The 27,003-nt window shown below is 28.2% G+C and overlaps 1 protein-coding gene across 4 annotated transcripts in view; it reads left to right on the top strand.

The window, feature by feature from the left end:
• Positions 1 to 27,003, top strand: part of LOC107448809 (WD repeat-containing protein 47) — a 74,706-nt gene that overhangs the window by 25,869 nt on the left and 21,834 nt on the right. The window contains exon 1 of one of the 4 annotated variants that reach the window (XM_043047813.2): positions 8,877 to 9,043. The exons of 2 other annotated variants lie outside the window; for them this stretch is intronic. In XM_043047813.2, coding sequence (XP_042903747.1) covers positions 9,014 to 9,043 — 30 coding nt within the window. In that variant the 5' untranslated portion in view covers positions 8,877 to 9,013. Of the gene's footprint in view, positions 1 to 8,876; positions 9,044 to 15,467; positions 15,771 to 27,003 lie in introns of those variants that run through there. One more of the 4 variants, XM_043047810.2, reaches the window with a different exon arrangement.

The following is a 27,003-nucleotide window of genomic DNA, read 5'->3' as shown; positions in this document are numbered from 1 at the left end:
AACCGGCACTCAGAGTACCGATACTTTTTGCCGTACAATCCATTTTTACCAGAACATGTTACGAAATAAAAAAAAAATCTGAATTTCTTCTAAATTCAGATAATCTGTAATTTTTACAGTAATAATTAACGTAATATCACTTAATCACTCTAATTAAATAAATATTACTGTAAAAATTGCGGTATAAAATTTTACGATAGAAAAGGATTTTACGGATGATACACCCAAAGTGCCAGTAACTTATACCTTAATTTGATACTGACTTTTTTTTGCAGTGTGATTACTAACAACAATAACCTGATACTTTTATCATTTGAACATATTACGGGAAATAAATTCTGATGTACTGTAATAGTAATGATTACTGTAAAATCACTGAATCAGTCTAATTAAATAAATGCTACTGTAGAAACTGCGGTATATTATTTTACGGGTGAGGCACCCAAAGTGCCGGTACTTAATACCGTAATTTGATCCGGACTTTTTTATAGCGTGATTACCAATTACAATAACATGATATATTTTTTGTATCAATTTAAAAAACTGCACCTTTACGACTTGTAAAGAAAGTAAAGTGAGTTTATTTTAATGCATGAAATACTTTCATCAGAATGTATTTACTTCACTACATCTAAAAATAAGTATTCTATCATCTAACAAATATAAACATGTCTAAAAGCGTATTTGTATCACGTATTTTTTTATACATCACAGGAAGAAAAAAAAGATTGTGATACTTTTTCCTTCCTTGTTTTAAACTTCATACATGCCTCGAATGCGGAGGAAAAATTTAGGCTCGTTCAACTTCGATTATTTATTAAAAAAAAATATTTTCCGATTAATGTCAAACGTCGAATAACTCATCGTTTATATGGGACAGTATAACCATAAAAACAGCTGGAAGTATGCATCGTTGTTTGTCGATATCTACCTTTACTTTGAAAGAACAAATCTTACATGTCTGTGTTTAGTGCACAATAAGTGTGTTGTCTTTTAAAGTTAAAATTACAAACACATTATAATAAAAGTGTAACAATAACTTTTTCAGCATTACTCAGCTCAAAGTTATTGGCGTGAAATAATTTGTAAATGAAAAAGGTGCCATGATGTTTATTGTATAAAATATTTCAGTGTTTTTAAATATTTTATGGAATATATTTCTGTGTTGTGTTTTTGCAGAATTTTTTCACCTGCACTACAGATTTGTTTAAATATTCGAAAAATATTAGTTATTCTTATTTTTATGTTTTGGGAACGATATTATTAAATATTGTAAGTAACAAAATACGACGCAAAAATTTGCTCTGTCTGAATAAAGATACTTTTTTTTGACAAATGCAGATATCTGACCCCAAAAATCTGAAAAATTTGGTTCCTAATAGTTTGGTCAAGAGAGCGGTCGACAGTTTGGACCCTTTTATTTCTTGGCATAGCTCAAGAAAAATTTTGCACGCAATCATGGAATTCGTTTACCCAAAAATAATTCATCATTTTACATCAATTTGAAGAATGTAATTTTACATGACTAAATAAAATATTTAAGCGAAATCGGTCGAATAGTTTCTCAGAAATCGAATTTTAAAATATAAAATTTTCTTAACCCTACAACTTTGATACGGTACTAATTGGAAACACATTTTCCCCATTTAACTCAAACCATATTATTTTGTTACCAAGTTTAAGATGGATTTATTCGTAATTATCTTTATGGTTCTTAAGTAGCTCCAGAAAGTCTCAGTACATTTGAGCGATATTATTGTCCATCACGTTTAAAATTTCTGTCCAAACAAAAAGTTTGTTTCTAAAATCCACTTTTAAGTTCAGATGTAGCAATGTCTACGCTGACGTCACTTCACTTACCCGTCCACTGAAAATCCATCAATGACAAAGTGGTAACAGATGCAACCAATAAGAATACATGTCTATCGGGATCGAAATTTGAATCGTCCAATAGGAATGGTGGAAACGGAAATTGACTGCACTGTTGGAAATTTCATTCTGAAATTACGGTAAAATAATCAGCAGCAGTCTGTCCATCCGATTAAGCATAAAGTTTATGCTTAGTAAAATTTTTTAATTTTATAGTTTTGACACCATTTACAACTATTACAGTTAAAAAACCGTGAATACAAAACTATATGGTTTTGTAACCATTTACGAGTAGTATAGTTTCTAAACCATACAAATGAAACTTAATGGACATTGGTGGACTGTGGGTGCTGCGTCATTTATGCATGATTGATAGTTTCGTAATCATATAGTTCAGGGTCATTGATTGAAGAGTGCCGGAAACTAGAAATTTTTTATATATTGATGGAATGAAAGAAATATTGTAGAATCAACGTTGGGTTTCAAACCCATAATGATTGGCAAATCGGTCATGAGATTGACCGTTTTTCCTCCTCAGCTACAGTATGTACCCCTTTGCACAGAACAAAATGACTTTTTAAGGTGGGGCTAGCTGGAGTGGGTAGAATTTTGGCTGTTTAACCATATTAGAAAAAAATCAGTTAACGTTTTTCACCCCTCACACTTAACAGTTTGAAACCATAAAAAGATTAATATAATTTTTTATTTATGGTTTCTTGACAGTTTTGGTTGTACATAGCAAAATAGCAACATAATATATTTCTATTTAACCATTTCTGTCGAGAAATTTCTAACAGTAGTGAAACAGTGATCTAGTTAAATTGTTTCCCTTGTACTTGAGTTCAAGATCTTTTTTTTCTTCTTTTAATCTGGCATTGTATTTTGTATTAGTTAAAAATATCGAGAAAACATGGAAAACAATATGATAAAGAATAATGAAAAGAGGGAGAGAAAAATTATTAAAATAAAATATTTTAAAAATATTTTTAAAAAATTATTCAGAAAATCAAACATTAAAAAATTTTATTTAAAAAATTTTTGTAAATTATAATTTTTTTTTACTTAAATATAAATCTTATCATTTTTATCTTAATTTTCTTTTATATATATATATATNATATATATATATATATATATATATATATATATATATATATATATATATATATATATATATATATATATATATATATATATATATATATATATATATATATATATATATATATATATATATATATATATATATATATATATATATATATATATATATATATATATATATATATATATATATATATATATATATATATATATATATATATATATATATATATATATATATATATATATATATATATATATATATATATATATATATATATATATATATATATATATATATATATCTGTGTGTGCGTGTGTATTCTACCATTATTTAATTTATCATGCGACATTTAAGTTTGAGAAACCAGAATAACTTCGCTTTCTTTTATTAGAAACATGCATAAAAACTATCTTCATTTATCTACGCATTCATTTTTAGCATGGATCTTTAAAATTGATATTTTCCCCCAAACTCTTAAATACGGCTTTATCATTCGATTTCGAAATGTTTTTTCTAGAACTCTTTCCATTGTGGATTTACATGACGTGCAAGTTACACATGATATTACCGCATGTGACAATAGATTCTTCCAAATTCTGACATCCTCTCGTATGAATGGAATGAATGAATGCAGACAAAAAAGAAAATGGCACAGCAATTGTGGAACATATTCATTTGATAGACCATCAGCGTTTATGCTCCTCTTTCATTATATATCCGCTGTACGTTCTTACGAAAACAGGAAATTCATCAGTCAAACTTTTTTATTGTTGTTGTAGCCTGACCTTCTGGGGGTTAATTCGGCATGGTTAATTTGTTATAGTTACTTTTGTGTCAATATCGAGGCCTTTTTTTTATTTTTTATTCTGAGGAGTAACGAGAGCAGTACAGAAAGTCAGAGAGTGCTTATAATAATTTAATTTGTTTGAAACTTAATATAACACATGGTGTGGTAATAGTTATGCATGCTGAGGAAAAAATATGGACTAAAATATCAAGTACCAGGTAAAGTACAAGTACCAGAACGAGGATGCAGGTACTTTTTACCGTAAAATTCATTTTTACCGGAACATGTTACGGAAAAAAAAATGATATACTGTAAGAAATTTCAGTATAATATTTTACTGTAAAAATGAATTTTACGGATGATGCACCGAAAGTGCCGGTTTTTACATTATTATTGGAATTAAAAGTAACATTTTATAAAATGCTCTCTTTGCCAGAGTGTTAAGTTAAACTTTGAGACGTATTCTAGTTAAAGAAAAGTGTAGTTTCTTGATCAATAATAACTTAATAATTATTTCAAAATAGAGAAAATAAATTTTATACATAATTTCAGAACACAAAAATTATCTATAATAAATGAATTCATCCCAATTTGCAATTAATTGATACTTCGTTTACCTTCGTTATTTGCGTAAAACATGTTTTCTTTTTTTTTTCAAAAAAAAAAACTCATATGTCATCATTTTCTGTCAAACATGTTCACGGAAAACATGTGCGTCATCTGTAAGAATAAATATCATTTATTTATCTTATATTGTAATCCATTTATCTTATTATAATCCAAATATTTCAAAAAGCATGTGTGTTATTTGTAAAAATAAATAATATTAATTTATCTTATTTGTCATATTATAATTCGATTATCTTGTTATAATTCAAAATCATAAAAAAGATGAAATTTATGGGGAAAAAACTTGTTTATAAACAACAATTTTCCTTTATATTTTGAAATTATTTTCCCTAAATTCAAAAATTTCATTAAACATCTCTTCCTTGAAGAACTTTAATTATATTCAAAATAGATCATTATTATTTCTATTTTGACTATTATTATTTTAATTATAATTAATATTTATATTTCATTATTAATTTATTCTTAAGGTATTCTTCCGATAAACTATTTATTTGTAGTCACAATAAATACTTATTTATATTTTGACTATTGTTAATTTGAAATGGGTAGCTTCATAACATTTGAACTAAAAAAAAATTATAATATTAAAAGAAATGAAAAGCGGTAACGTTTTGAACTTTATAAGGAAAAATAGTTTTGTAAGAACTTGATGTTTTATTTTTATTTTTTCAATTATAAAGTTGTAAATATGCCTTTTCTTGAAATAGAGGAAAGAAAGGAATTTTAATGGCCATTTTTACCTCTTTATTATTGTGTCTAGGATGGTTTCTGAATCCATGGAAAAAAATGTGGTATTTTAGTTCATTTAAACAAAGAATGCTAAGAAACCGGATTGAAATAGTTCTTATAACAACTTCAAGTGAGGTGGGATAAAAAAATTATGTTGTGCATTTGTTCTGTAAAAAACAAAACCAAAAAAAAAACGAGTTTTTGTTCTTTAGGTGAGAAAGATTCAATAATGTAAAATTTCGATTGGAATTACGCCACTGCCTTTTCTTCGTTAAACAGGTGTAATATGCGTATTATTATTTTGGGGGGGGGCGAGAATGAATTACAAGAGAGCACTGCTGCCACCATTTTATTAAAAAAAATAATAAAAACATTCCTTTGCGAATAGAAGAAAATATGACGTGATAAAGTATTTTTTACAGAAAATATTTCTTACACCTTTTATTTTTTACTTCTATAAAATTGTAAGTCTTAAAACAATTACTTCAAATGTATTAAATATTACGCTACATGTTTCATAAATCAATTAAAAGAACGGGGACGTCTTATTCTTCTCTGAAAGGAAGAAGGATTGGATATGATATTGAAATTTAAAATACATTTCTATTTTCAAAAAATATTGAGAAAAACAAAGGCAGTGTTGTTATTGATGCATTGATGCTTTTACAGTGCATTGCAACAGTGTTATTTTTTTTTCTTTTTTAAGTTTGGGGATATTGTGGTATTTCTTCAAATTAAATCAACAATCAATTAGTGTTAAAAATTAAGAACATTTTTACATTCATCTCATTCGAGTTTCTTAAATTATTTTCAATTTAAGACATCTGCTAATTCAAGAGCATTTGCATTTGATGTTTAATAACTGTAATAATTGGATTTACAGTTATAATTTACGTTTACATACCTGATGGGTTTTTAAAGTATCCCGTAAAAAATTCCGGATCAAATTCCGTTATAAATTACCCGTCTTTTGGGTGCATCATTTGTAAAATATTCTACTTTAATTTAACATAAATATTTATTTAATTAGAGTGATTCGGTGATTTTACCGTAATTTATTACTGTAAAAATTACGGTTATCAGATTTTTTTGTTCCGTAACATGTTCCGGATTTTACGGTAAAAAATACCGACACCCTGGGTGCCCGTACTTTTTACCGTATAGTGATTTGGAATATTTTTTCAATGCCAGTATGTTTAAAAAAAACACCATGATGTTTGAAGATGATTAATGCTATGAAATGTGTAAATATATAATGTAATTAATGAAGTGAACCGGGTTCAAATCACAGCGATGGCTGGTTAATACGAAGTCCGCAACTGGCTCGCACCGACCACAGTATTGACGTGAATGAAATTACCTTATGGTGAGAAATTAACAAACTCAGAACAGTATTTCGAAAAACAAAGCTCGGAAGTTTAGCCATCAGATTGGATTAAGTTACTATGGTGACTTAAAAAAGCAGTAATAGTCATTTCGTCTAAATTTAAGAAACAAAAAAAAAATGCATTGGAATAAATTTAAAAAATAAAATCAATATACCGGTGATAATTACACCGACCTAATTTTTCCTACAATTACTTTCTTAACTTTAATTTTCTTATTAAAAAATTAAACTTAACCTTTCTTTTTATCACCTTGAATAATCACTTTCGATCTTAGAAAAATGTGCTCTTAACCTAAAAATGACTCAGAATAAAATCTCTCTGTTTCAAAACATTCTCTTCCTATTTCGAAGATTTAATCTATAATCTCATAGGGAATGATGTGATATATGTCACCAGAATTTCTTACCTAATTCTGATTTGCATATTACTTTCCCATTTTCTCTTTTTATTTTCTTCTGTTTTGACGCGTTTTCGTTTTCAAACGGATTAACCTTTTTGTCTAGAAACCGAAGAAGCGTTATAAAATTTCTCATCTATATTAAGTCGTATCGCGTAAAAACTGCCTTTAGCGTCATGTGAAAAATTCTATCGATTTCGAATTTTATTCTTCAATATTTGTGCTGTGCAGTGAGCGAAAAAAACAGTGCACCCTGAATAATGATCGGATTTTCACTTATTAGGATTCAATTTTAATTATTCACGGGCCTAATATTAAATACCTTAATTAATTTGTCAAGGCGATATTTAAAGTTACGAGGCACAAAAACGTTCTTTCTCTGGAATATTTCATTTTCGACGGATTTGGATTTCTGACCCTGGAAATATAGGGACTAGTTGCAATCTGGAAAATAGAGTTCTAATTTTAAATAAATAACCCCAAGAAACTGAACCGGAAATATATTATATGATTAAAAAACTTCATTGGCTCTGAAATTATAGGAAACAAAAGATTAAATGTTTCAAGCTCTTAAAAAATAGGCGACTTTTTTCAAGACTTGCAGAACGTGAATAATTATGAGCCAAAGTTATTTGAAATCTATAACGTTAAGTTACCGACTAGAAATAGAAAATAAATGTGAGAAAAATTTTTCACTCTCGGCTGCGGTGTTTTTCTTGCTTTGTTTCTCACCTTTATTTTACATTTTTTGTTGTCAACTTTGCGTCAAGTCACTTTTAACGACTTTTATTTTTATCTGCATATTTTTGAAGGCAATGTGGTTTCTTTTTTTTTTAAATAACATAATAGTCCGAACAGTTTGGTCAGAAGAGCAATCAAGAGTTTGGGCTCCTTATTGTCAGTTTTTTTCCTTATTTCGCTAACTTTTTAAGCGAATAAAAAAAAATTTGCTCAGAATTATAAAATTTTGCACACAATTATACCAAGGTAATTTCATGCAAAAATTAATTTTTTTATGATTAATTTGTATTTTTTATAACTTTATTTAGCAATAGTCGATATTTTTTTTATAATTGCAAGGCAGATAAGTTTTTGCATCGAATGTACTTTTAAATTGCAATAAACAAAATTTGATCGCAATCGCTCAATTAGTTCTCGAGAAATCAAATTTTAAGTACGCGACTTTTTTTAAAATTTGATAACTAAAAAATTGAAAGTGATTGTCGTATACATATTATGTTTCATTTCATTTAAGAAGAAATTCTTGGTTAATGTGTGCTTATGTGTGCATCCTTTATTATTTGATGTGGCATTATTCAACATATACAAACCATTTGTAATAAAGTTCATTTATGCTTTTCTTATCCCGATAAATGTGTAAAAATTTCAATTCTTTCCTATTTAATTCTAAAAATCTTTAAATATAAGTTGAGCCTGATCAAAAAAAAAAGATGGATTATCGTATTTGTGTTTTAGTTTGATAGAAAAATATAAATTGTCATGAAATAAAAAATCGTTAATTTTATTTACTTTGAAATTAATTTGTTTTTAACACAATTAAAATCTAAAAATTTTCCTTTATCAAATTAATATTCTGAAAATTTAACACATATTTTTACATTTGTGGTTTGAATAAAAAGAAAAATTGACTTACTCTTTCACTTTTTTCTTATTGTATTTTATTATTATTTTTTATTAATATTTTTTTTATTTCATCCCTTTGAAGATATTTCTTATCATGCAAGATAAGTAGTTTTTTCATAGTTATTTTTACGTCACTAATAAGAGTGAAGAAATTAAATGCAACGACGAAACTTTTGTTGAGTCTTCGATTTTTGTTTTCATGTTTTTTTTCATTTTATCAATGTTTATATTTTGAAACGCTTGCTTAGAATGAATCATCATATCCTCACAGTAAGATAAAATATTCCTGATAAAATCTGTGCAAAGGTGTGTAATTGATAAATGCCTCCGCTAAAATAGCACTCAGTCATCGGTGAATGTCAGTCTAAGGAAACAAATTTTGAAATAATATTTTCGGGCAAATATTTAAACTGCTTTACTTAAATATCACGTCATAGGCGAAAAATATTGACCTAATTATGTCGAAAATTCCGTGTTCTATTTTTAAGGTAAACCATTTTGTTTTGTACATTTTATTTCTACAAATACAGGTATCGTGGTAATTAGTTATGATCATAAAAAACAGTCTAATAGTTACTAAAAAATCTGTTAGATTATCGGAATTATATTTCTACTGAAATATGAAGTCCAAAAAATTGTAGTTTGAAAAAAAACTTTTTCATTCATATTTATCAATAGTTGGTTTTATAAAATAAAAGAACTTTCGATGATGAGTAATTGTTTCTCTTAGATCTGTAAATGAGTGTTTATTTGAAAAATTATTGTTTGAAAGTGAGCCGCGTTTGGAAGATTTTACATTTAACGCAGAAAAAAAAGACACCGGTTTTTCATGCTGTATTTTATAACCATAACCTATTAAGATGCTAAATGTAATATTTTTTTTATTTTTTTTGAATTAATAGAAAACAATAAAAAAGTAGGAAAAATATGTTTATTAAAACTTCTAACTCAAAAGGTTAAACTCTGTTATAGTCAGAACGTAATTGAATTCGTTGATTGAAATTGCGTTAAATCTATGCTAAGCCTAACCTAGAAAAAAAAAGGGAGAAAAAAAAGATGTTAAAGGAAATTGACTGATACGATGCGCATCAAAGCTCCGACACTCTTAGAAGAAGAAAAAAAATCCTAAATTGAATTTTCTCCCCCAAAATATCGTCTTTGCGTAATCGTTCGGAACTATTGAATTTGCATCGCCAAGTACGTAATGCAGGAGTTACCGAAATTATTTTAAGTTGCGGCACCATTAAGAGATTTTAGATTATCTCACACTGTAAAAAAAAAAAAAAAAATATCCGTTTTTTTTTCTTCCGAACTTTCCTATATATTTGACGGTTTAAACCTGTTTTGTTGAATACAGTTTTTCACTGTATTCACCCTAATCTTAAAAGGATAAAAACAGTTGAAACTCTTGTTTTTCTATGCAGTTTTCCTCACCGTAACAATAACTTTGTCTTTTCTCAAATCATTTTACAATGCGCATACTTTTTATCAATTATTTTGTAGTTTTTAAACATTTTAAATAAAACTGCTACTCGACTTTATTGTCAAATTGGTATTCAATTTGATTATTATTTTTCGTTGATATAATTGTTTAGTAAGTCAAATTGCTAGACATTTTTATGAGTAGGCTATTATAGTTTTAAACGTTTTTACATTTAAGAGCCACACTTTTTACATTTAAGTGTCAGGCAAGGTTGGAAACTTGACCTTTTTAGATTTTGTAAAAATTTTCAGAATATGTACTTAATGCAAAACTATTAAAAATTAGTTTTCTTTCTTTTTTTTTTGCGAAAAAAATCCCCCCCCCCATGGTTTTGGGAATTAAAATCAAAGATCCTCTGAAATTTTGAGAAAACACACTTCTATTTACAAGTGGTTTTACTTTTTGTAAAATGATTGCACTCACAACACTCGCCATTATTTTGCATTAAAAATCAAAAATCTTCAACAACAAAAAAAAGAAAGAAAAAAAAAAGGCACCAGATTTGGGTATTCTGTTGCGAGGCACTTAGCCTTAAGAAAGTATCAGTGTTAGGTATATAGGGCAGGTGTATACCAGGCAATGACACAAAACCTTAAAAGAGCCTTGGTGGCTCAAGGAATAGAGCGCTCGCCTTCCAATGAGGTATACCGGGTTTGAATCCCAACGATGACTGGCTGATGCGAATTCCGCACACGGTTCGCACCGACCACAGTGTGACGTAAAATATTCTCAGTGTTAGAAGGATCATGAGAAAGAGTCCCCTTGCCGTCAGGCTAACCTTGGGAGGCTTCCGTGATTTTCTTTTCAGTGTAACGCAAATGCGGGTTAGTTTCATCAAAGAGTCCTCCACGAAGGCAAAATTTTTCCCAATACTTGATCTAAGAGTTCCCTTGTCTTCTGGATTGGGTTCAAAATTACAAGGCTACATAGTTTAACATTAGTAGCCGTAAATTACCTGTTACCTGTAAAACCTATGATTTACGAGACCTCGACTTTTACAGTAACACATACATCAAGCGATACTGAAATGCAAAATTAACTTCTAAAATTTAATTGTATTACCCATGCATCAAAACGTAGCAAAATAAAGAAGAAGAAAAATAAAATCCGTGTCAAAAGAGTTAATATTGCATGGACAGGGGCGGAGTAGTTGTGTGTACGCCACTGATCTTATTATTGTGGATGAAGGACAATAATCATAATACCCATGGGGAATGGTTGGGTGAAAGTGAAATTCAGCATAGAGAGAGGATACTGTGGTGCGTGTAAAATGCATCGCTAGAGAAACCATCGAAGACGATGAAATCCTGTCATAGTTAAAATGGAGCATTTCTTCTTTCTTTTTTTTCTTCTTTTTTTCCAATCTTCGTGATGAGCCCGAGGAAGCGTAACTCTCTCTCTTCTTCTCTGAAGATTAAATAAATCTTTCGGGGGACCATCCACACAGTTCTGTTCTTTTTTTTTTCTTTTTTTCTTTTTTAATTTAGTTTTTTTTTCTCACTCACTCGTGCTAGATGGATAATTAAATAAAAAAATTTTCTAATATGAAGAAAGACATAATGAAGTCCATTTGTAGTAGATTTCGGTATCGGTATTTATTAAACTTTTAACCGTCCAAAAGTATTTTAGGTTTACTTCTCACCAGGTCATAATCGCAATAATTAATTATTATACAAATTATAGATTCATAATCAATAATAGTCGAGTTAATAATGGGGGCTCCAAAATTTACGGTATTTATTAAACTTTTAACCATCCAAAAGTAATTTAAGTTTACTTCTCCCCAGGTTATAATCGCAATAATTAATTATTATACAAATTATAAATGCATAATCAATAATAGTCGAGTTAATAATGGGTGCTCCAAAATTTATACAAAATTTGATGTAAATAGTACATTAATATTTAGTGTTGGCAACAACAACAAAAAAATTATTTAGACGTTTTTTTTAATTTTTTATTTTAAAACCGTCGTTGAACAGCCGACCCAATTTTAAATTTACGACTACCAATGTTAATCTCCGTAGACTTGTAATTTTGAACCCAATCCAGAAGACCAGGGAAGGACTTTTTGGTGGAACTCACCCGCGTTTGCGTTACATGGAGAGGAAGACCACGTGAACCTCCCACGGTTAGCCTGACGGCAAGGGGACTCTAACCCATGATTCGTCTACNCATAATCAATAATAGTCGAGTTAATAATGGGGGCTCCAAAATTTACGGTATTTATTAAACTTTTAACCGTCCAAAAATATTTTAAGTTTACTTCTCACCAGGTTATAATCACAACAATTAATTATTATGCAAATTATAAATGCATAATCAATAATAGTCAAGTTAATAATGGGTGTACAAAAAATTACGCAAATTTTGAAGTAAATAGTAAATTAATATTTAGTGTTGGCAACAACAAAAAAAAAACATAGTTTGACAGCTTTTTCTTAAAACATTTCATTTTAAAATCGTCGTTGAACACCCGACCCAATTTTAAATTTACTACGACCAAATCCATAGCCCTGTAATTTTGAACCCAATCCAGAAGACCAGGGAAGGACTTTTTGGTGGAACTCACCCGCGTTTGCGTTACATTATGAGGAGGAAAACCACGAGAACCTCCCAAGGTTGTTCTGATGGCAAGAGGACTTAAACTCATGATCCGTCTACCACTGAGGATATGTTACGCCAGCACTGTGGTGAACTGAGAGCCAATTCGTATTGACCAGCCATCGTTAAACAGTATGGCTAATCGTTAAACAGTATTGAGTTTGTAAAAATACACCTCGTTTTGATTGTTGAACAATATTTCCAAAATATTGAAAGCTTTGCCGTTACAGTTCGCAAATTTCGTGCAGTAGTCGGGGTAATTGATTTAACTTTGTCAACTGTGAAGAGAGTTATTGAAAAATTTAAGGTGACTGGATTAAATTGGGGAAGCTGAGCACATTTGCTGTCCAATGCTCGAGTGTTTTAACATTTATATTGGACAACATGTGGATTCAATAGGACGATGCGACATCCCATTCAGAATATGATTTGATTAAATTTCTGAATGAGACATTTCCTGGTCTTGGGTTTTCACGCTACAACTGACCATTATATTATTTTATTAAACTCCGTAGCCTTGTAATTTTGAACCCAATCCAGAAGACAAAAGAATTCCTGGATCAAATATAGGGAGAAATTTGTCTTCGTGAAGGATTTTTTTGATGGAACTAAGCCACATTTCCGCTTAAAAGAGAGAAAAACCATGATAACCTCCCTCGTCTAGCATTGCGGCAAGGGGACTTTAACTCATGATCCGTCTACCATTGAGGATATTTTACGTCAGCACTCTGGCCGGTGCGAGTCCGGTGCTGAATTCGTATCGACCCGCCATCTCTGGGATTCGAACCCGGTTCACGTTATTGGAAGGCGAACGCTCTATCACCCGAGCTCCTCAACTGGCCATTAGTAAAATTTCCTAACTTTTCTCGATAACTCTCATTAATGCTCCAGACGAGAAAGAATAGTCGAACAATCCGCAACATTCTTAATGCAATATTGTAATTTTAATAATATTCTAATTTTGAAATCGTTTATGGTGGACCAAATAATTTTTTTCATTTGTATTTACGTAATTATTTACTACATATATATAAATGAATTGCTACATAATTAAACAAACTTAATTGTTCTTTAGAAAAAAATAGACTATTCGAATTTGTTTTGGAAAAAAATAGACTATATTCTCAACCGTTCTCTTAATATATATGAACTGTCATTAATATCATTTAAACACGGGGAAAAAAAAGTTTGGTAAAATTTCCATACTGTATTGTAATGACATTTCTGGTTTAAAAAAAAATAATAAAAAAAACATAATGCTGATTAATAAAATTAAAATATACGATACTTAAATCATTCATTTGGTAATTTTTCCGTTCATATGGTAACGGTTACTGGAAATTCTGGTTTTCAAAATTATAATACTTATTACCACACGTTCATGCAAGCACGTATTCAGTTTTTCACAGAGTTTTTATTTTATTAAACCTTGGTAAATTTAGTTTCAAGCATACAGATTAATGTGAGAATAAAAAGTGGATATAAGCAGCGGTTTGTAGTAGAGCACTACAAGCAGTGAAACTACGGTAGTAGCTACTTTTTTTCGTAGTGAATAGTGTAGTATGCTACTTTTTTAAACAAAATAGTGTAGTGAAAAGCGCAATGATAAAAAAAAAACAGTAGTTTGTAGCGATTCCTAGCAACTATCTTTAACGTTAGTTTAGAAAAGAAACAACGGTTCTAATGCAACTAATTTTTCTAATTTGAAGGGTTATAATCTTCGCCGATTCCTCAATGGATGCAATGAAATGAATGTGACTACATCTGAGCGTTAACAGAAATGACGTATTTCGAATCACGTTTAACTAATATTTAACTAACCTTTGCGAAAAATCGATAATTTATCACTTTGGTCATACTTTCACATGCGAATGCACACTCGTGAAGTGGACGTATATTCGATGTACTTAATTTCTTGAGGAGATAAAAGAACGTTTGAGGATTAAGAAATTGCGAGCATTTGATAATTTTGCATTTCTTAAATTAGATATTCGCTGTCGAAAAAAATGCACAAAAAGTTGAAGGTTAAATGAACAAATTCGAAAAACATGTTTTGGAATTAAAAAAAAAACTGGCTCGTGTAAACATGAATGAATATTTCTTAATTATTCTCTTATATTTAATGTAAGCCAATTTCTTATTCAAAACCATTTTGAACATGGGTGTCAATTAATTTCAAAGTTCGTCTTCTTAAAGTAGTTACTAAATTCCTAAGTAGTTTAGTTAAATCCTTCCCTGTCCCTGCCTTTTTATTGCATCATTATTATATGATCGTTTAATCTCTAGTTTATTTGTTTTACTATGCATCTTAGAATTATGTGTCCTATCCTATTTTATTATGACATTATTATGTGAGTGTCTTATCGACTTTTCTTTGGGGGGGGGGCGAAAAAATATCTTGTGGAGGTAACAGTTAAAAAGCACTCTCATGTTTTTTCCGATGATTTCTACTTTTTAAAACTTTTTTATTACGTTTAGTATACATAACTTGTATAATTTTTTAGTTTACCCTCTCTTGTATAATATGCAATTTATCTTTAAAAATTTTATCTTTAATTTTAATATCTAGTTTGTGTATAACATCATGCAGTTTTTAAATGGTTAAAAAAAAAGTTTTACGCCTTTATATCCTACAGGTGTTTGTCTCAATTCGAAAACGAAAATGTGCTAAATAAATAATCCCGATCCGTCCCCCTTTTAGTAGTAAATTTCTTTTTCTCTTTTTAACAGATCAAGATCGACAAATAAAACAATGGCAATAAGTAAAAGCGAGAGGCGAGATGCTCGCGCGCGTTTGCGTCCTGTTTAACACGAACGATCACAGAGGCGTGACGTTTAATGCCTAGTGGCCCCTTTCCATCTTCCACACACTCACTCTCTCTCTCTTTCTCGGCAGAGAAGAGAACAAAAAAATGTTCGTGCCTTGTTGTGGACAGCCCTCTTACTACATGTGGCCCCACCACTCCCCCCAGGCACAACAGTTGCCAAATTTTTGGATTAGGCCCATGCCGACCGTGGCCAGTACACTACCGAGTCCACATAAACCATGCCCCATGCATGATGTCAAAAAGGGATCTCATGATAAACTACAAAGAGCATCGTCTGCTCCGAAAATCAGCAAAAAGAGAGTAAGTCACCATTTTAGCTAATGTTCTTTTTAAATTATTTGAATGCAGAGCTCTATTAAATTAGATGATTTAGTCGATGTCTCTTGTGTGATGTATCTTAGAATTATTAATTATTTTTCAAAGTTTTATTTTGAATTAAAAATTTATTGTTAGAATTTTTTTTCAAGTGATAAATCTTAGTTTTTCATAGGTAGCTCTTTCAAACGATAATTCTTTTTGAACTAAAATCATAAAATCAAACGATAAATAAAATAAACTTAAATTTTTTTTCTTCCTTTTCCATTCGTAAAATCACTAGTTATAGAGTAAATGGGTAAATTGTAATTTATGTATTAAAATTGTTTTGATTCTCAATTTCTGTACAAAATGTGTAACTTGTTTTAAAAATATGCATTTTTACACCAATTTTGTTTTTAATTACTTTATTAAAAATATGTGAGTTAAAAAATCGTTTTCTCTCCGTTATCCGTTCTCAAAATTACAAAAAAAGAGAATAAGTGGTGAATCTATGAAAAATAACCTTTAATTATTTAAATACAGTTGTAAAATTTTAATAATGTAGTCGCTGCGTGTGCATGAATGTATCCACTAGAAATCAAATTAATTGTCTTCAAAATTTTATTTTAGATGATTCTTTACAAACATTTATTGTTGAGGAATAATAAAATATTTTAATGATATGTTTCTAGAGCCACATAACACGGGATAGATTGATTAATCATTATTAAAGTAAGTAAATTGTTTTTGATGACTATTCTGTTTTCAAAATATCTTACAGATTTTAAAAATGAAATTTTTTATTGCCATTTTTATTTTGAATATCATTTTTAAAAATATATCGGCAAAGAAGCCCGTTTTCACTGTCTGTTTTTAGAATCACTTAATAAATATTAAATGTATATATAGTCTAAAATATAAAGAAAGTTATTACAAGTACATTCTCAAATATGAAGCTGTTACAAATACATTTTTAAGTACCAAACTCTAGTTATGGTACGAAATATTATATAAAATTGACAAAATAGCAATTGTGTGGAAGAATTAGTGCGGATATATGTATTACTAAAAATGTACTTATTTTTCAAATGATATGTTTTTGCAATGATGTCATTCAATTGATTTTAATGCCCATGAAAAGATGTGATGTCAATAAACAAACACACAATAAATAAATAAACTACAACTAAGAAAAGTAAATAAAAAATGTGTTTACATGCAACCGCAAAATTTTCAGTTCACCTCTATAAAAATGGGGCAAACTACTTTTCATGGAATTTTTTACAGTGTAGAAATGGCAACGCTTTTTGACCTAACTTATACAACTCCCCGCTGCAGAATTAAGCTATATTACTAGTAAATTGAATAAAGTACCGTTTTATTTTGTTAATTTTAATTATAATATTCTTTTAAACTGTTTAATTATATATTTCATTTTAATTTTTCAAAATGTTTGATAGTTTCTTTTAAGGACACAAAATACGTTTTGTTTTTTCACCTAAAGTAAAATAGGATTTGATTGAATTTATTTTTACTTATCTAATTTTCTTTTTCTTCAATTTATTTCTATATTCAATATAATAGTTGTGCATATGTATGTGCCCGACCGTATTTATAATATCGTACTCATGGAAATAGTAGTAGAACTTTTTTACGTCGCACTAGAGTTGTACAGTGAGCTTTTGGCGACGGTCTGGGAAACTTCCTTAAAGCGATCTGATGAAATGCCATGGCAATTTCGATATCCTCTGCGGAGGGGATGGTTCTCCCGTTTTGATAGAACAACGACCTGCATGCAAGGTCGAGCACTTTACGAATGCAGAACACCCTTTGTCCCTTCGCAGTTTGCTCAAAGTCGTCACCTCTCACTGACCGCTGCGTGATGCTTGATTTGGGTGATCTACTAAGAGCCGAGTCTTACGATCAGTACAATAACATACGGATAAGTGGGGTTGCTAATAGTTAGTGTACATGAATATTTTTCATTAAATTATCAATGTAAATTTTTATTTTCTCTGTTTCTAGATTAAACAGAAATAAATAAAAAGGCGCTAAAGTGAAGTAAAAAATTTTTTTATTGTGACCTTAAAATGTAAAGTTTTTAAATGTAATTTACCTTTTGACGCAGATGGGAAAACCGGTATCTGTTTTATATATATTTTGTTTTCTGGCGCCCTTATTTCAAGCAAAAAAATATTTTGTCGCTTTTTTATTATAAAAATTAATCTAATAGTTAGTAAAAATGTCTGTTAGATTATCGGAATTATATTTGTATTAATATGTTAAATCCGAAAAAAAGTAGTTTGAAAAAAAAAACTTTTTTTTTTCATTGTTTATCAATCATTGATTTTGTAAATAATAACTGTTTCTCTTAGATCTAAATAACTGCAATTAAAAAAACATTTGAAAATATTATTGTTCGGAAGTGAGCCGTGTACGGAAAAGTTTTTCCTTTAGCGCAAAAAAAGATACTGGTGTTTTTTTCCATATTTAATAAGCACAAATTGTTAAAATACTAAATATAATATTTTCCCCTTATTTTGACCTAAATAAGTACCAAATAATAAAAAAAAAATGAAAAATACATTTAATAAAAATTCTTCGTCAAAGGGTTTAAGCGTAAATTGTTAGTGTCGGAAAATATGTTGCTGTGACGTCATAGTGAAGTTTCTTTACTCTGAACTCCATTAAATTGAGAAAATAATTAGAAAATAAAAAAAAAAATCCTTAAAATCAGAAAATTAATCTCCTTAAAATTAGAAAATAAAAAATTATTTCACTGACCAATATTCAGATTAACTTCTAATTTCACTTTTAAAAAACTTCATCCACAAAAAAACTTTTTTTTCTCTTAATAGCACTTAAAGCCTTAAAAGAGAACGCATTTAATATAATAACCATTATTTAGATAACCATTTGAGCTGTATGTTAATTAATGTAATAAACCCTCCTTTGAAATTTTAAAATGCTTCTAATAAACTTAAAGTATTAATTTTAAAAAAAATAAAATTTTGATGAATATTTATGAAAATTGAAACAGATAAAGATAAAATAATAGAAATAATCGACATGCATAATAGGATATAAATTTTTAAAGAAAAAAAAATTACTTTCCGACACCATTTTCTTAAATTATTCTTATTACCGTTTGATATCTTTAAATGAAGTAGATATCTTTCTTAAAAAATATAACTCCAGGAAAAGATTTCGAAATTTACTGAAATTTGTATTTTACTTTTTGTATTTTAAATTTGTAATTTATTGAAATTTGTATTATATACCTTATCTTTAGTAGTCGAGTTAAGTCTGTAGAATTTCAGAAGTAAATCGTGTGTTAAAAATTTTTTGTGGAACATAATAAAGTAACTTTTCAATAATTATTAATAAGAATGTAAAATAATTATTGATGCTTACTTTTTTAAATAAAATTTTAGTTGTATTAACATGTATTTATTTAAGTACAAAAATATTTTTATTTAAATAATTAATGGTTTGTTCAGAAGGGAAATGCCGTAAATAATTATTCAGAGATTTCATTTATTGCAGAATGATTCAGAATAGATTGTTGCAATGAATATAAAGGTCATATTTAATAACAATCAACTTTAATAATGCAAAACACTGAAAATAANGAAATAATTGACATGCATAATGGGATAAAAATTTTCAAAGAAAAAAATTACTTTCCGGCACCATTTTCTTAAATTATTCTTATTACCGTTTGATATCTTAAAATGAATTGGATATCTTTCTTAAAAAATATAACTCCAGAAAAAGATTTTGTATTTCTGAAATTTGTATTATATACCTTATCTTTAGTAGTCGAGTTAAGTCTTTAGAATTTTAGAAATAAATCACGTGTTAAAAATTTTTTGTGGAACATAATGAAATAATTTTTCAATAATTATTAATAATAATGTAAAATAATTATGGATGCTTACTTATTAAATAAAATTTTAGTTGTATTAACATGTATTTATTTAAGTACAAAAATATTTTTATTTAAATATTTAATGGTTTGTTCAGAAAGGAAATGCCGTAAATAATTATTCAGAGATTTCATTTATTGCAGAATGATTCAGAATAGATTGTTGCAATGAATAAAAAGGTCATATTTAATAACAATCAACTTTAATAATGCAAAACAATGAAAATAAGCAATTATGATGACTATCCTATTAGCCTTCTATTCCAATCCGTTACCTACCACACAAGTGATGCATGTTCATTATTATTATACATGTTAAAGCGCCTTCCGGTCAGGCTGAAATTCCTAACATTATTATACTAAGAAATGTTGTTTTAAACTAAGAATTTTTAGAACATTCATTCTAAATATTTTAAATATTCATGGAAAAATAAATTAGTGCTTTGGACTGTTCTTACAATTTTGTTCTCATTAAAATTGTGTCAGAATACTGCGGAATTAACACATTTTTTTTCTCACTTATTTACAAATGTGATAAAAATCTTTTATTAAAATAGACGTACGTCATATAATTAATAATAAAACTAGCTCAACTCGAAATAATATTTTGTAGTTTTCCCAAGAACCAAAATATCTTAATTATCTAAAAGAAAAAAGTTTATTTTAAAACAATCACAAATTTCACGGTTATTTTTTGAAAAAATAATGTCATTTTTGAAACTTTCTCTAAAAATTATTTTGTTATTGGTTTTGAAACTGAGCGCCTCACTTAATGTTTTTATTTTCATATTTAATTTTTTTATTTATTCATTCATTAATTTATTTATTCTGCATGTGTAACAGTCCCCACAATTTCAGTAAACTTTAATTCAGCCGTTCCCGCATGATGTTGCGTGGAAAGTTAAAAGTGGTTCCGAGAATTAGGACTTTTATTTACCTCACAATAATAATATTGATTCCATTATTTATTATTTATCTATTGATGATTGATATTAATCTATTATTTATTGATTATTTCAGTTGTCTTTATGAAATTATTTAAAGTAAAAGCCGACAAAAAAACAAATAGCAAAATTTTTTGCTTAAAATTATATTATTTTTTAATAGCATATGACTTGAAAAAGAACTTGCATTTATAAAAAATTGTAATAATATTTCCCATGCGAGTTTCGAATGGTTTCATAAAAATTATTCTTTTATTGATATATTTATATACTTTATTTTATATTTCTTATATACCGTATTGTATATAAAATGGAGGTACTGTTGAAAAAAGTGCAATCATTTAAGGTTCCATAACGGATAATAATTGGGAACCGCTTCTTTAATATTTTCTTGTTTACAACTTATAATTTTTTATGAAGAAATACGTTAAAATATTTTCTGTGATTTTTTAAAATTAAGATTCTATACAATTCAGAATTAAATATTTATGCCAACAGTTAGTTTTTTTCCACCGCTACTTTCCTATAAAAAAAACTGTCTAACAAATTATTATTTTTATCGGTATTTTATTTATTATTATTTGTTCTACGAAAAGAAATCGAAAGCGTGTTTTTCTGTGAGACTATAGAAATTTAAATATGCGGAAGTAAAGTGTTTAACACCGTTTAGTGACTGACAAAATGAATAATACTTGCTACAAGAACAAAAAGAGGCTTCTCTCTTCCTAAATTGGTCGTAGATATTGTGGGAAAAATTCTTGGACGTAAATTGTTCAGTTTTTGTAATAAATAGTAGTTGTAGAATTAAATGTCTTTCATGCAATGCTTAAGAGATTGTTAAAGGAGGAGTATATGATGAATGGAGCTATTGTTTTTATAGAAAATCGCTTTCAAAAACTAAAGGACGTGTCATACTAATTTACGATTTTTTTGTTGTTTGTTTTTCTAAATAGCTCATTTTGTGATTGAGAGGAAAAAAAACTCGTTTTTCGTTGTTAACAATACATAAAAACAAATCAAAGTTTTATCGCAGATCGAAATTCATTAGGTAGAATTTCATGAAGGAAAAAAATTACTATATCATTAAAAATTTTATGTCCATTAAAATTTTTTAGCATCAACTACACTGTAAAAAATTCTTGATCAAATTACGGTATAGTGCCGACACTTTTTGTGCATGAACCTTAAAATCAATTCTTCCATAAAATCTGGTTATTACCGTCATTTTTACAGTAACCGTGTATCAGATTATTTGTTCCGTAACATGTTCCGGTAAGAATGGATTTTACGATTGATTCTTGATTGATTGATTAAGATGAAATGGATTTTACAATTTGATTTAAATTTTTTTTTTTACAGTGTTTACTCAAAAACTTAAATATTTGCGTTTTAAAAGACTAAATTTAAAAGATTTATTTATAAATTTAGAACGAAAATTCTATTGCTTTAAATAATAAATTCAAAAGTTTTTACATGATTCGGTATTTAACAAACATTTTTTGTTATACTATGTTATACCAAATACCGGCACTTAGGGTGCCGGTACTTTTTACCGCAATTTGATCCGGAATTTTTTACAGTGTGTGCATGAATTTTATGTAGCATTTATTTTTTCTTTGAATTAGTCTAAAAAATCAAATAAATTGTTTCATGAAATTTTTGACTTTGGAAAAAGCTAGACTTAAAATAAAAACCATAGTTCAGTAACTGTTTAAGATAATATGGTTAGTTGACGCCAATTGTAAAAGCAAGCTAGAAACCTCTTAAATATTAGAATTCAAATTCTTATTTCTAAATAATTTTATAATCAACTCTTTCGTAATTATCTTTTAATAACAATTTGTTAAAATAACTGGTGATTTTTTTACTATTTTTTTTCACTTCTTAGTTTCTAAAATATTATCTTTTTGGATTATCTTATTCTCTTGTATTAAAAACTGTTGTAGTCTTTTTTGCTACTAACCTACTATAACAAATATCGTGTCTTATTTTTTACTAGCAAATTATTATATTATTATAACTTAATAACTACTTTTAATAACATTTGTTATTAACAGTTATTATTAACAGTTTTTAATAATTACTTGGGGGCTTTTTTTACAACTGGTGTAATTACTATCTCTTGTTTTATCCATTATTCTGTAGTACAATAACTGCCGTGTTTTTTTTTATTGCAAGAATTACATTTGTTTCTTCTTATGTAGATAAGAAATAGATAATGTAGAAAATATATATTATTATCTTCTTAAGTAGATAAAAATAGTAGTATTAACTCTTTGACTTTGATGAGGCAACGGTGTCCCATATAAAAATATACATGACAAAATATATTTTTGCCAAATATATACCAAAAAATAATTACTAAAAAAATCTGTTAGATTATCGAAAGTATATTTTTACTAAAATGTAAAATCCAAAAAAGTAATTAAATTTTTTTTTATTCATATTCAAAAAATTATCAATTATTTATTTTGTAAAGTAAAGAAATTTCAATTATGAATAACTGTTTCCCTTAGATCTGAATAATTGCAAGTTGAAAAACTATTGTTTGGAAATGAGGCGTGTAAATGAAGATTTTACCTTCAACACAGAAAAAGACTCCGGTGCTTTATACTGCATTTCATAACCATAAATTATTAAAATGCTAAATATAATATCTCTCATCAATTTTGACCCAAATTAATACATATTAATAAAAACAGTATGAAAAATACTTTTAATAAAAGTTCTCCGTCAAAGGGTTAATAGCTACTGCGTCTTCTTTTCACAAATAATCTATTATAATGACTACTATGTTTTCCATAAATTATAATTAAAGTCGGTGTCCTTTTTTGCTACTGATTTATTCTATTAAGTATAGCTTCTTCTTTTTACCACTAATCTATTTTTCGGTATTTTATTTTGGATATTTATCTAATTCTTACTACCTATTCTTTATAAACTCTCTTGTGTCTTACTAGCATTTTGTAAAAATAGCTGTTGCTTTTTTTTAAACATCAGTATGCTATAAAACTACTGAGTCTTCTTTTCCAAACTAATTTATTATGGTATAACTGCACTGTCTTTTTCATTTTTAATCTAATAACATATAAATGCACTGTCTTTTTCATTTTTAATCTATTATCATATAACTGCACTGTCGTTTTCATTTTTAATCTATTATCATATAACTGCACTGTCGTTCAAATTTTTAATCTATTATCATATAACTGTACTGTCTTTTTCATTTTTTATCTATTATCATACAACTGTACTGTCTTTTTCATTTTTGATCTATTATCATATAACTGCACTGTCTTTTTCATTTTTAATCTATTATAATAAATCAAAAATTTGTTTTTCGTTGTCAGATTTTTCCATTCTTCTCTTTTAGTTAAGCTAAAATTTAACCATGCATTAAACGCAAGTTAGTTCATAACTAGATTTCATAATCATTGCATGAAAATTTGTGTAAAAAAAGGCAGTAGTTTTCCGCATTCATTATCTACTTTAATTAACTTACATTATTAATCTCTCCTAAACTACTTAAGCTGCTTTTGGGAATTATTACTAAATCTAGGGTATGGTATTTAAACCTACAAACTTTTACTGTCTCTGTCGATCAGAAATCATAACAGCGTGACCATTAATTATAACCTCGCACCCAAATTGATTGACACCCAATACGTGTTATTTCTGACACTTCTGTTTCTTTTACCAGAAATGCATGTTTAATCGTGCAATCTCGTGAAAGGTGATATTACATTTAGAGACAGAATGCGAGCCCGTAAGAAAGATTCGCTTCACGCCATGCATAACAACTAAATTGCTTTTCTATCGGCGATTAGAGCGTCATTAGCTAACCATCTCTGTATTTTTTGATACTGAATTTATGACTTGTGAAAAAGAGGTGTAGAAATATTATTTATTGTTCATGATCTTCCTTGAGTGTTAAAGGCTGGTTTTCAAAGCCTTTTTAGTCACTTAAAATAATGGCTTTTAGTAACTAATCTACTACTCTAATAATCTCGCAAAAAAACTGGATTTATTTCTTGTTGATGGCAATGACAATGTTTCAATGGGATACTTGCAAGTGACGTTGTGTGGGTATCTAGATCCTGAGTGGTTGTTGAAAAGTGGCATTGGTTTAAAGTAGAAACTGTTCTTTCCATTCTATTTCGAGTAAGACAAGCGCGTCAAGTATCAATTCTCCAAAGTGACACTTTCTATATTCCTTCATAAAGATTCTTTCACAAAGATTTCGATTATTTTAGTATACATTTCTTACTTAACACAAAGACAGGCACGAAGCCATGTTAAACATAAACAAACTGATTATGCATCGAACTTGCGAGGTACAAAAAGCAAAAAAAAGTATCAAAGATAAAATAAGATGCATAAAAAAAAAGAATAAATCTATTTTAAGTAAATGACGTAGGCGAGAAAAAGTTATATTTTAACAAATTCAATGTGCCGATACGGTGTTTTATTTAATTAACTTCACATTAATTAGCATTTTAACGGCTTTGATACGCCATCTTGTCTATAAACAATCAGCTGGAGCTGAGATCATAGATCACGTGTGTGTGTCAGTGAACGTCTTCTTCCCGAGTTGCAAGTACCCAATTGAGTACTTGAAACTAATTGTGAGTTGTGTCGAATAACGAAGTTGTGAATGACGTGTGTATATGTGACGTGTGAAGGACGTGTGTATGTATGTAAATAACATGAATGAATGTAAATAAACATTGATAGTCGTTAACTCAAAAATAATTAGACTTTTCAACGTCAATAATAAAGTAAAATATTATTTTTTCTAACTATCTGTAAGTCCTCCTTTGAATTCAAGTAACTATTTTGTGGCATTTTGTTTTAGTTTTCTTTAAAAAAAAAATATTTTTTATTTTAAGAAAGCTATTGTCACGCTAGCATTTAACTTTTTAAACGTTTTTTGGCGCTATCTTTAATTAACATACTGATAGTTTGGAACATGTAACAAATATGGAACGTCTCGCGATCTTTATAGGCAAATAGTCTCATAAAAATTTATAATGACCAAATTTTTAAATGGGCAGTTTTGAATGGATAACATTTACCTCTCATTGAAGTAGTGTACAAAAATTTTTTTTTGTTCAAATTCTTTTCATTGTCTATTTATTCCATTGTCTACTGTTTGAAGTTATTCGTAAAAATGTTTTTTGTTTGAAATTCAGATGTTAATCACCAATTAACCTTATTGTTAATTAATTTTAATGATTGAAATTAACCATTTTTACTTTTAAGGAGCCGCGTGAATATTAATAGTAGCATATAACCTTTATAATAGCATATAATAATAATAGCATATAATATAAAAATAGTAGCATATAACCTTTTGTCACAGATGGGACACCGGTGTTCCTGATACATAATTATTTTCAGACGCTATCTATAATTACAAGCAAAAATATATTATAGTATTTTTAGCTATAAAAAACTGTCTAATAGTTACTTTAGAATGTATATAACATTAGATTATCGGAATTACATTTGTACTAGAACAGTGATTCTCAACCACTGTGCCGCGGCACTTTTGTGGGCCGCCGAATTCTTAAAAAATTACAATGATGAATAACTGTTTCTCTTAGATCTAAATAAATGCAACAATAACTGTTAGAACTAAATAACTGCAACATGTGCAAATTTGAAAAGTTATTGCTTGAAATTGAGCCGTGTTTGGAAGATTTTTACCCTTAACACGGAAAAAGATACCGGTGTTTTATGTTGTATTTCATAACGATAAATTGTTAAAATAGAAAATATAATATTTTTCACATTTATACGGCCCCTTTAGCACTTTTTAATTTTATTCTTTAAAAATTCTTTGATGTTAAATTTCACGTGATTGTCTATTAAACCCCATTTGAAGTTATCTTTAAAAGTATATTTTAATAAAAAATTTCCCATGATTTCAGACATTATTACTTAAGGAAGAATGTTTTGTGTAATTCAAAATCAAACGATAAAGATGAACGGGAATTATTGTAAGACATTCTTCAAGATTTGAACTCTAGATCGAGATTAAAATTTCCTAAAATATATTCTTCTAAGAAAGTCAGTGATATATTTTTACTGTTTACAAATTGTTTTTGCTTAAAAAGATCATTAGTGAACAAAGCGCAACCGTCTCTCATCTGATAATCTCTCTTTAGTTACGGTGTTTTTTGTAGGTAATTTTTCTCCCATTATTGCACTGAATGCCATTTTGCGTAAAGACCAATGGTCAGTGGTGCGCAACGCTATTCAGTGTGAATGCATCAGTGAAAGAAAGTTGAAGGACTGTGTCGATAAACTTCATAGTTCACATCATAATAGAAGAATAATTATCTTCATTTAGAATTGGCCT

This window comes from Parasteatoda tepidariorum, chromosome 10, assembly GCF_043381705.1.
Source record: "Parasteatoda tepidariorum isolate YZ-2023 chromosome 10, CAS_Ptep_4.0, whole genome shotgun sequence".
NCBI classification, from domain to species: domain Eukaryota; kingdom Metazoa; phylum Arthropoda; class Arachnida; order Araneae; family Theridiidae; genus Parasteatoda; species Parasteatoda tepidariorum.
This window is presented reverse-complemented; position numbering and strand designations above follow the sequence as displayed.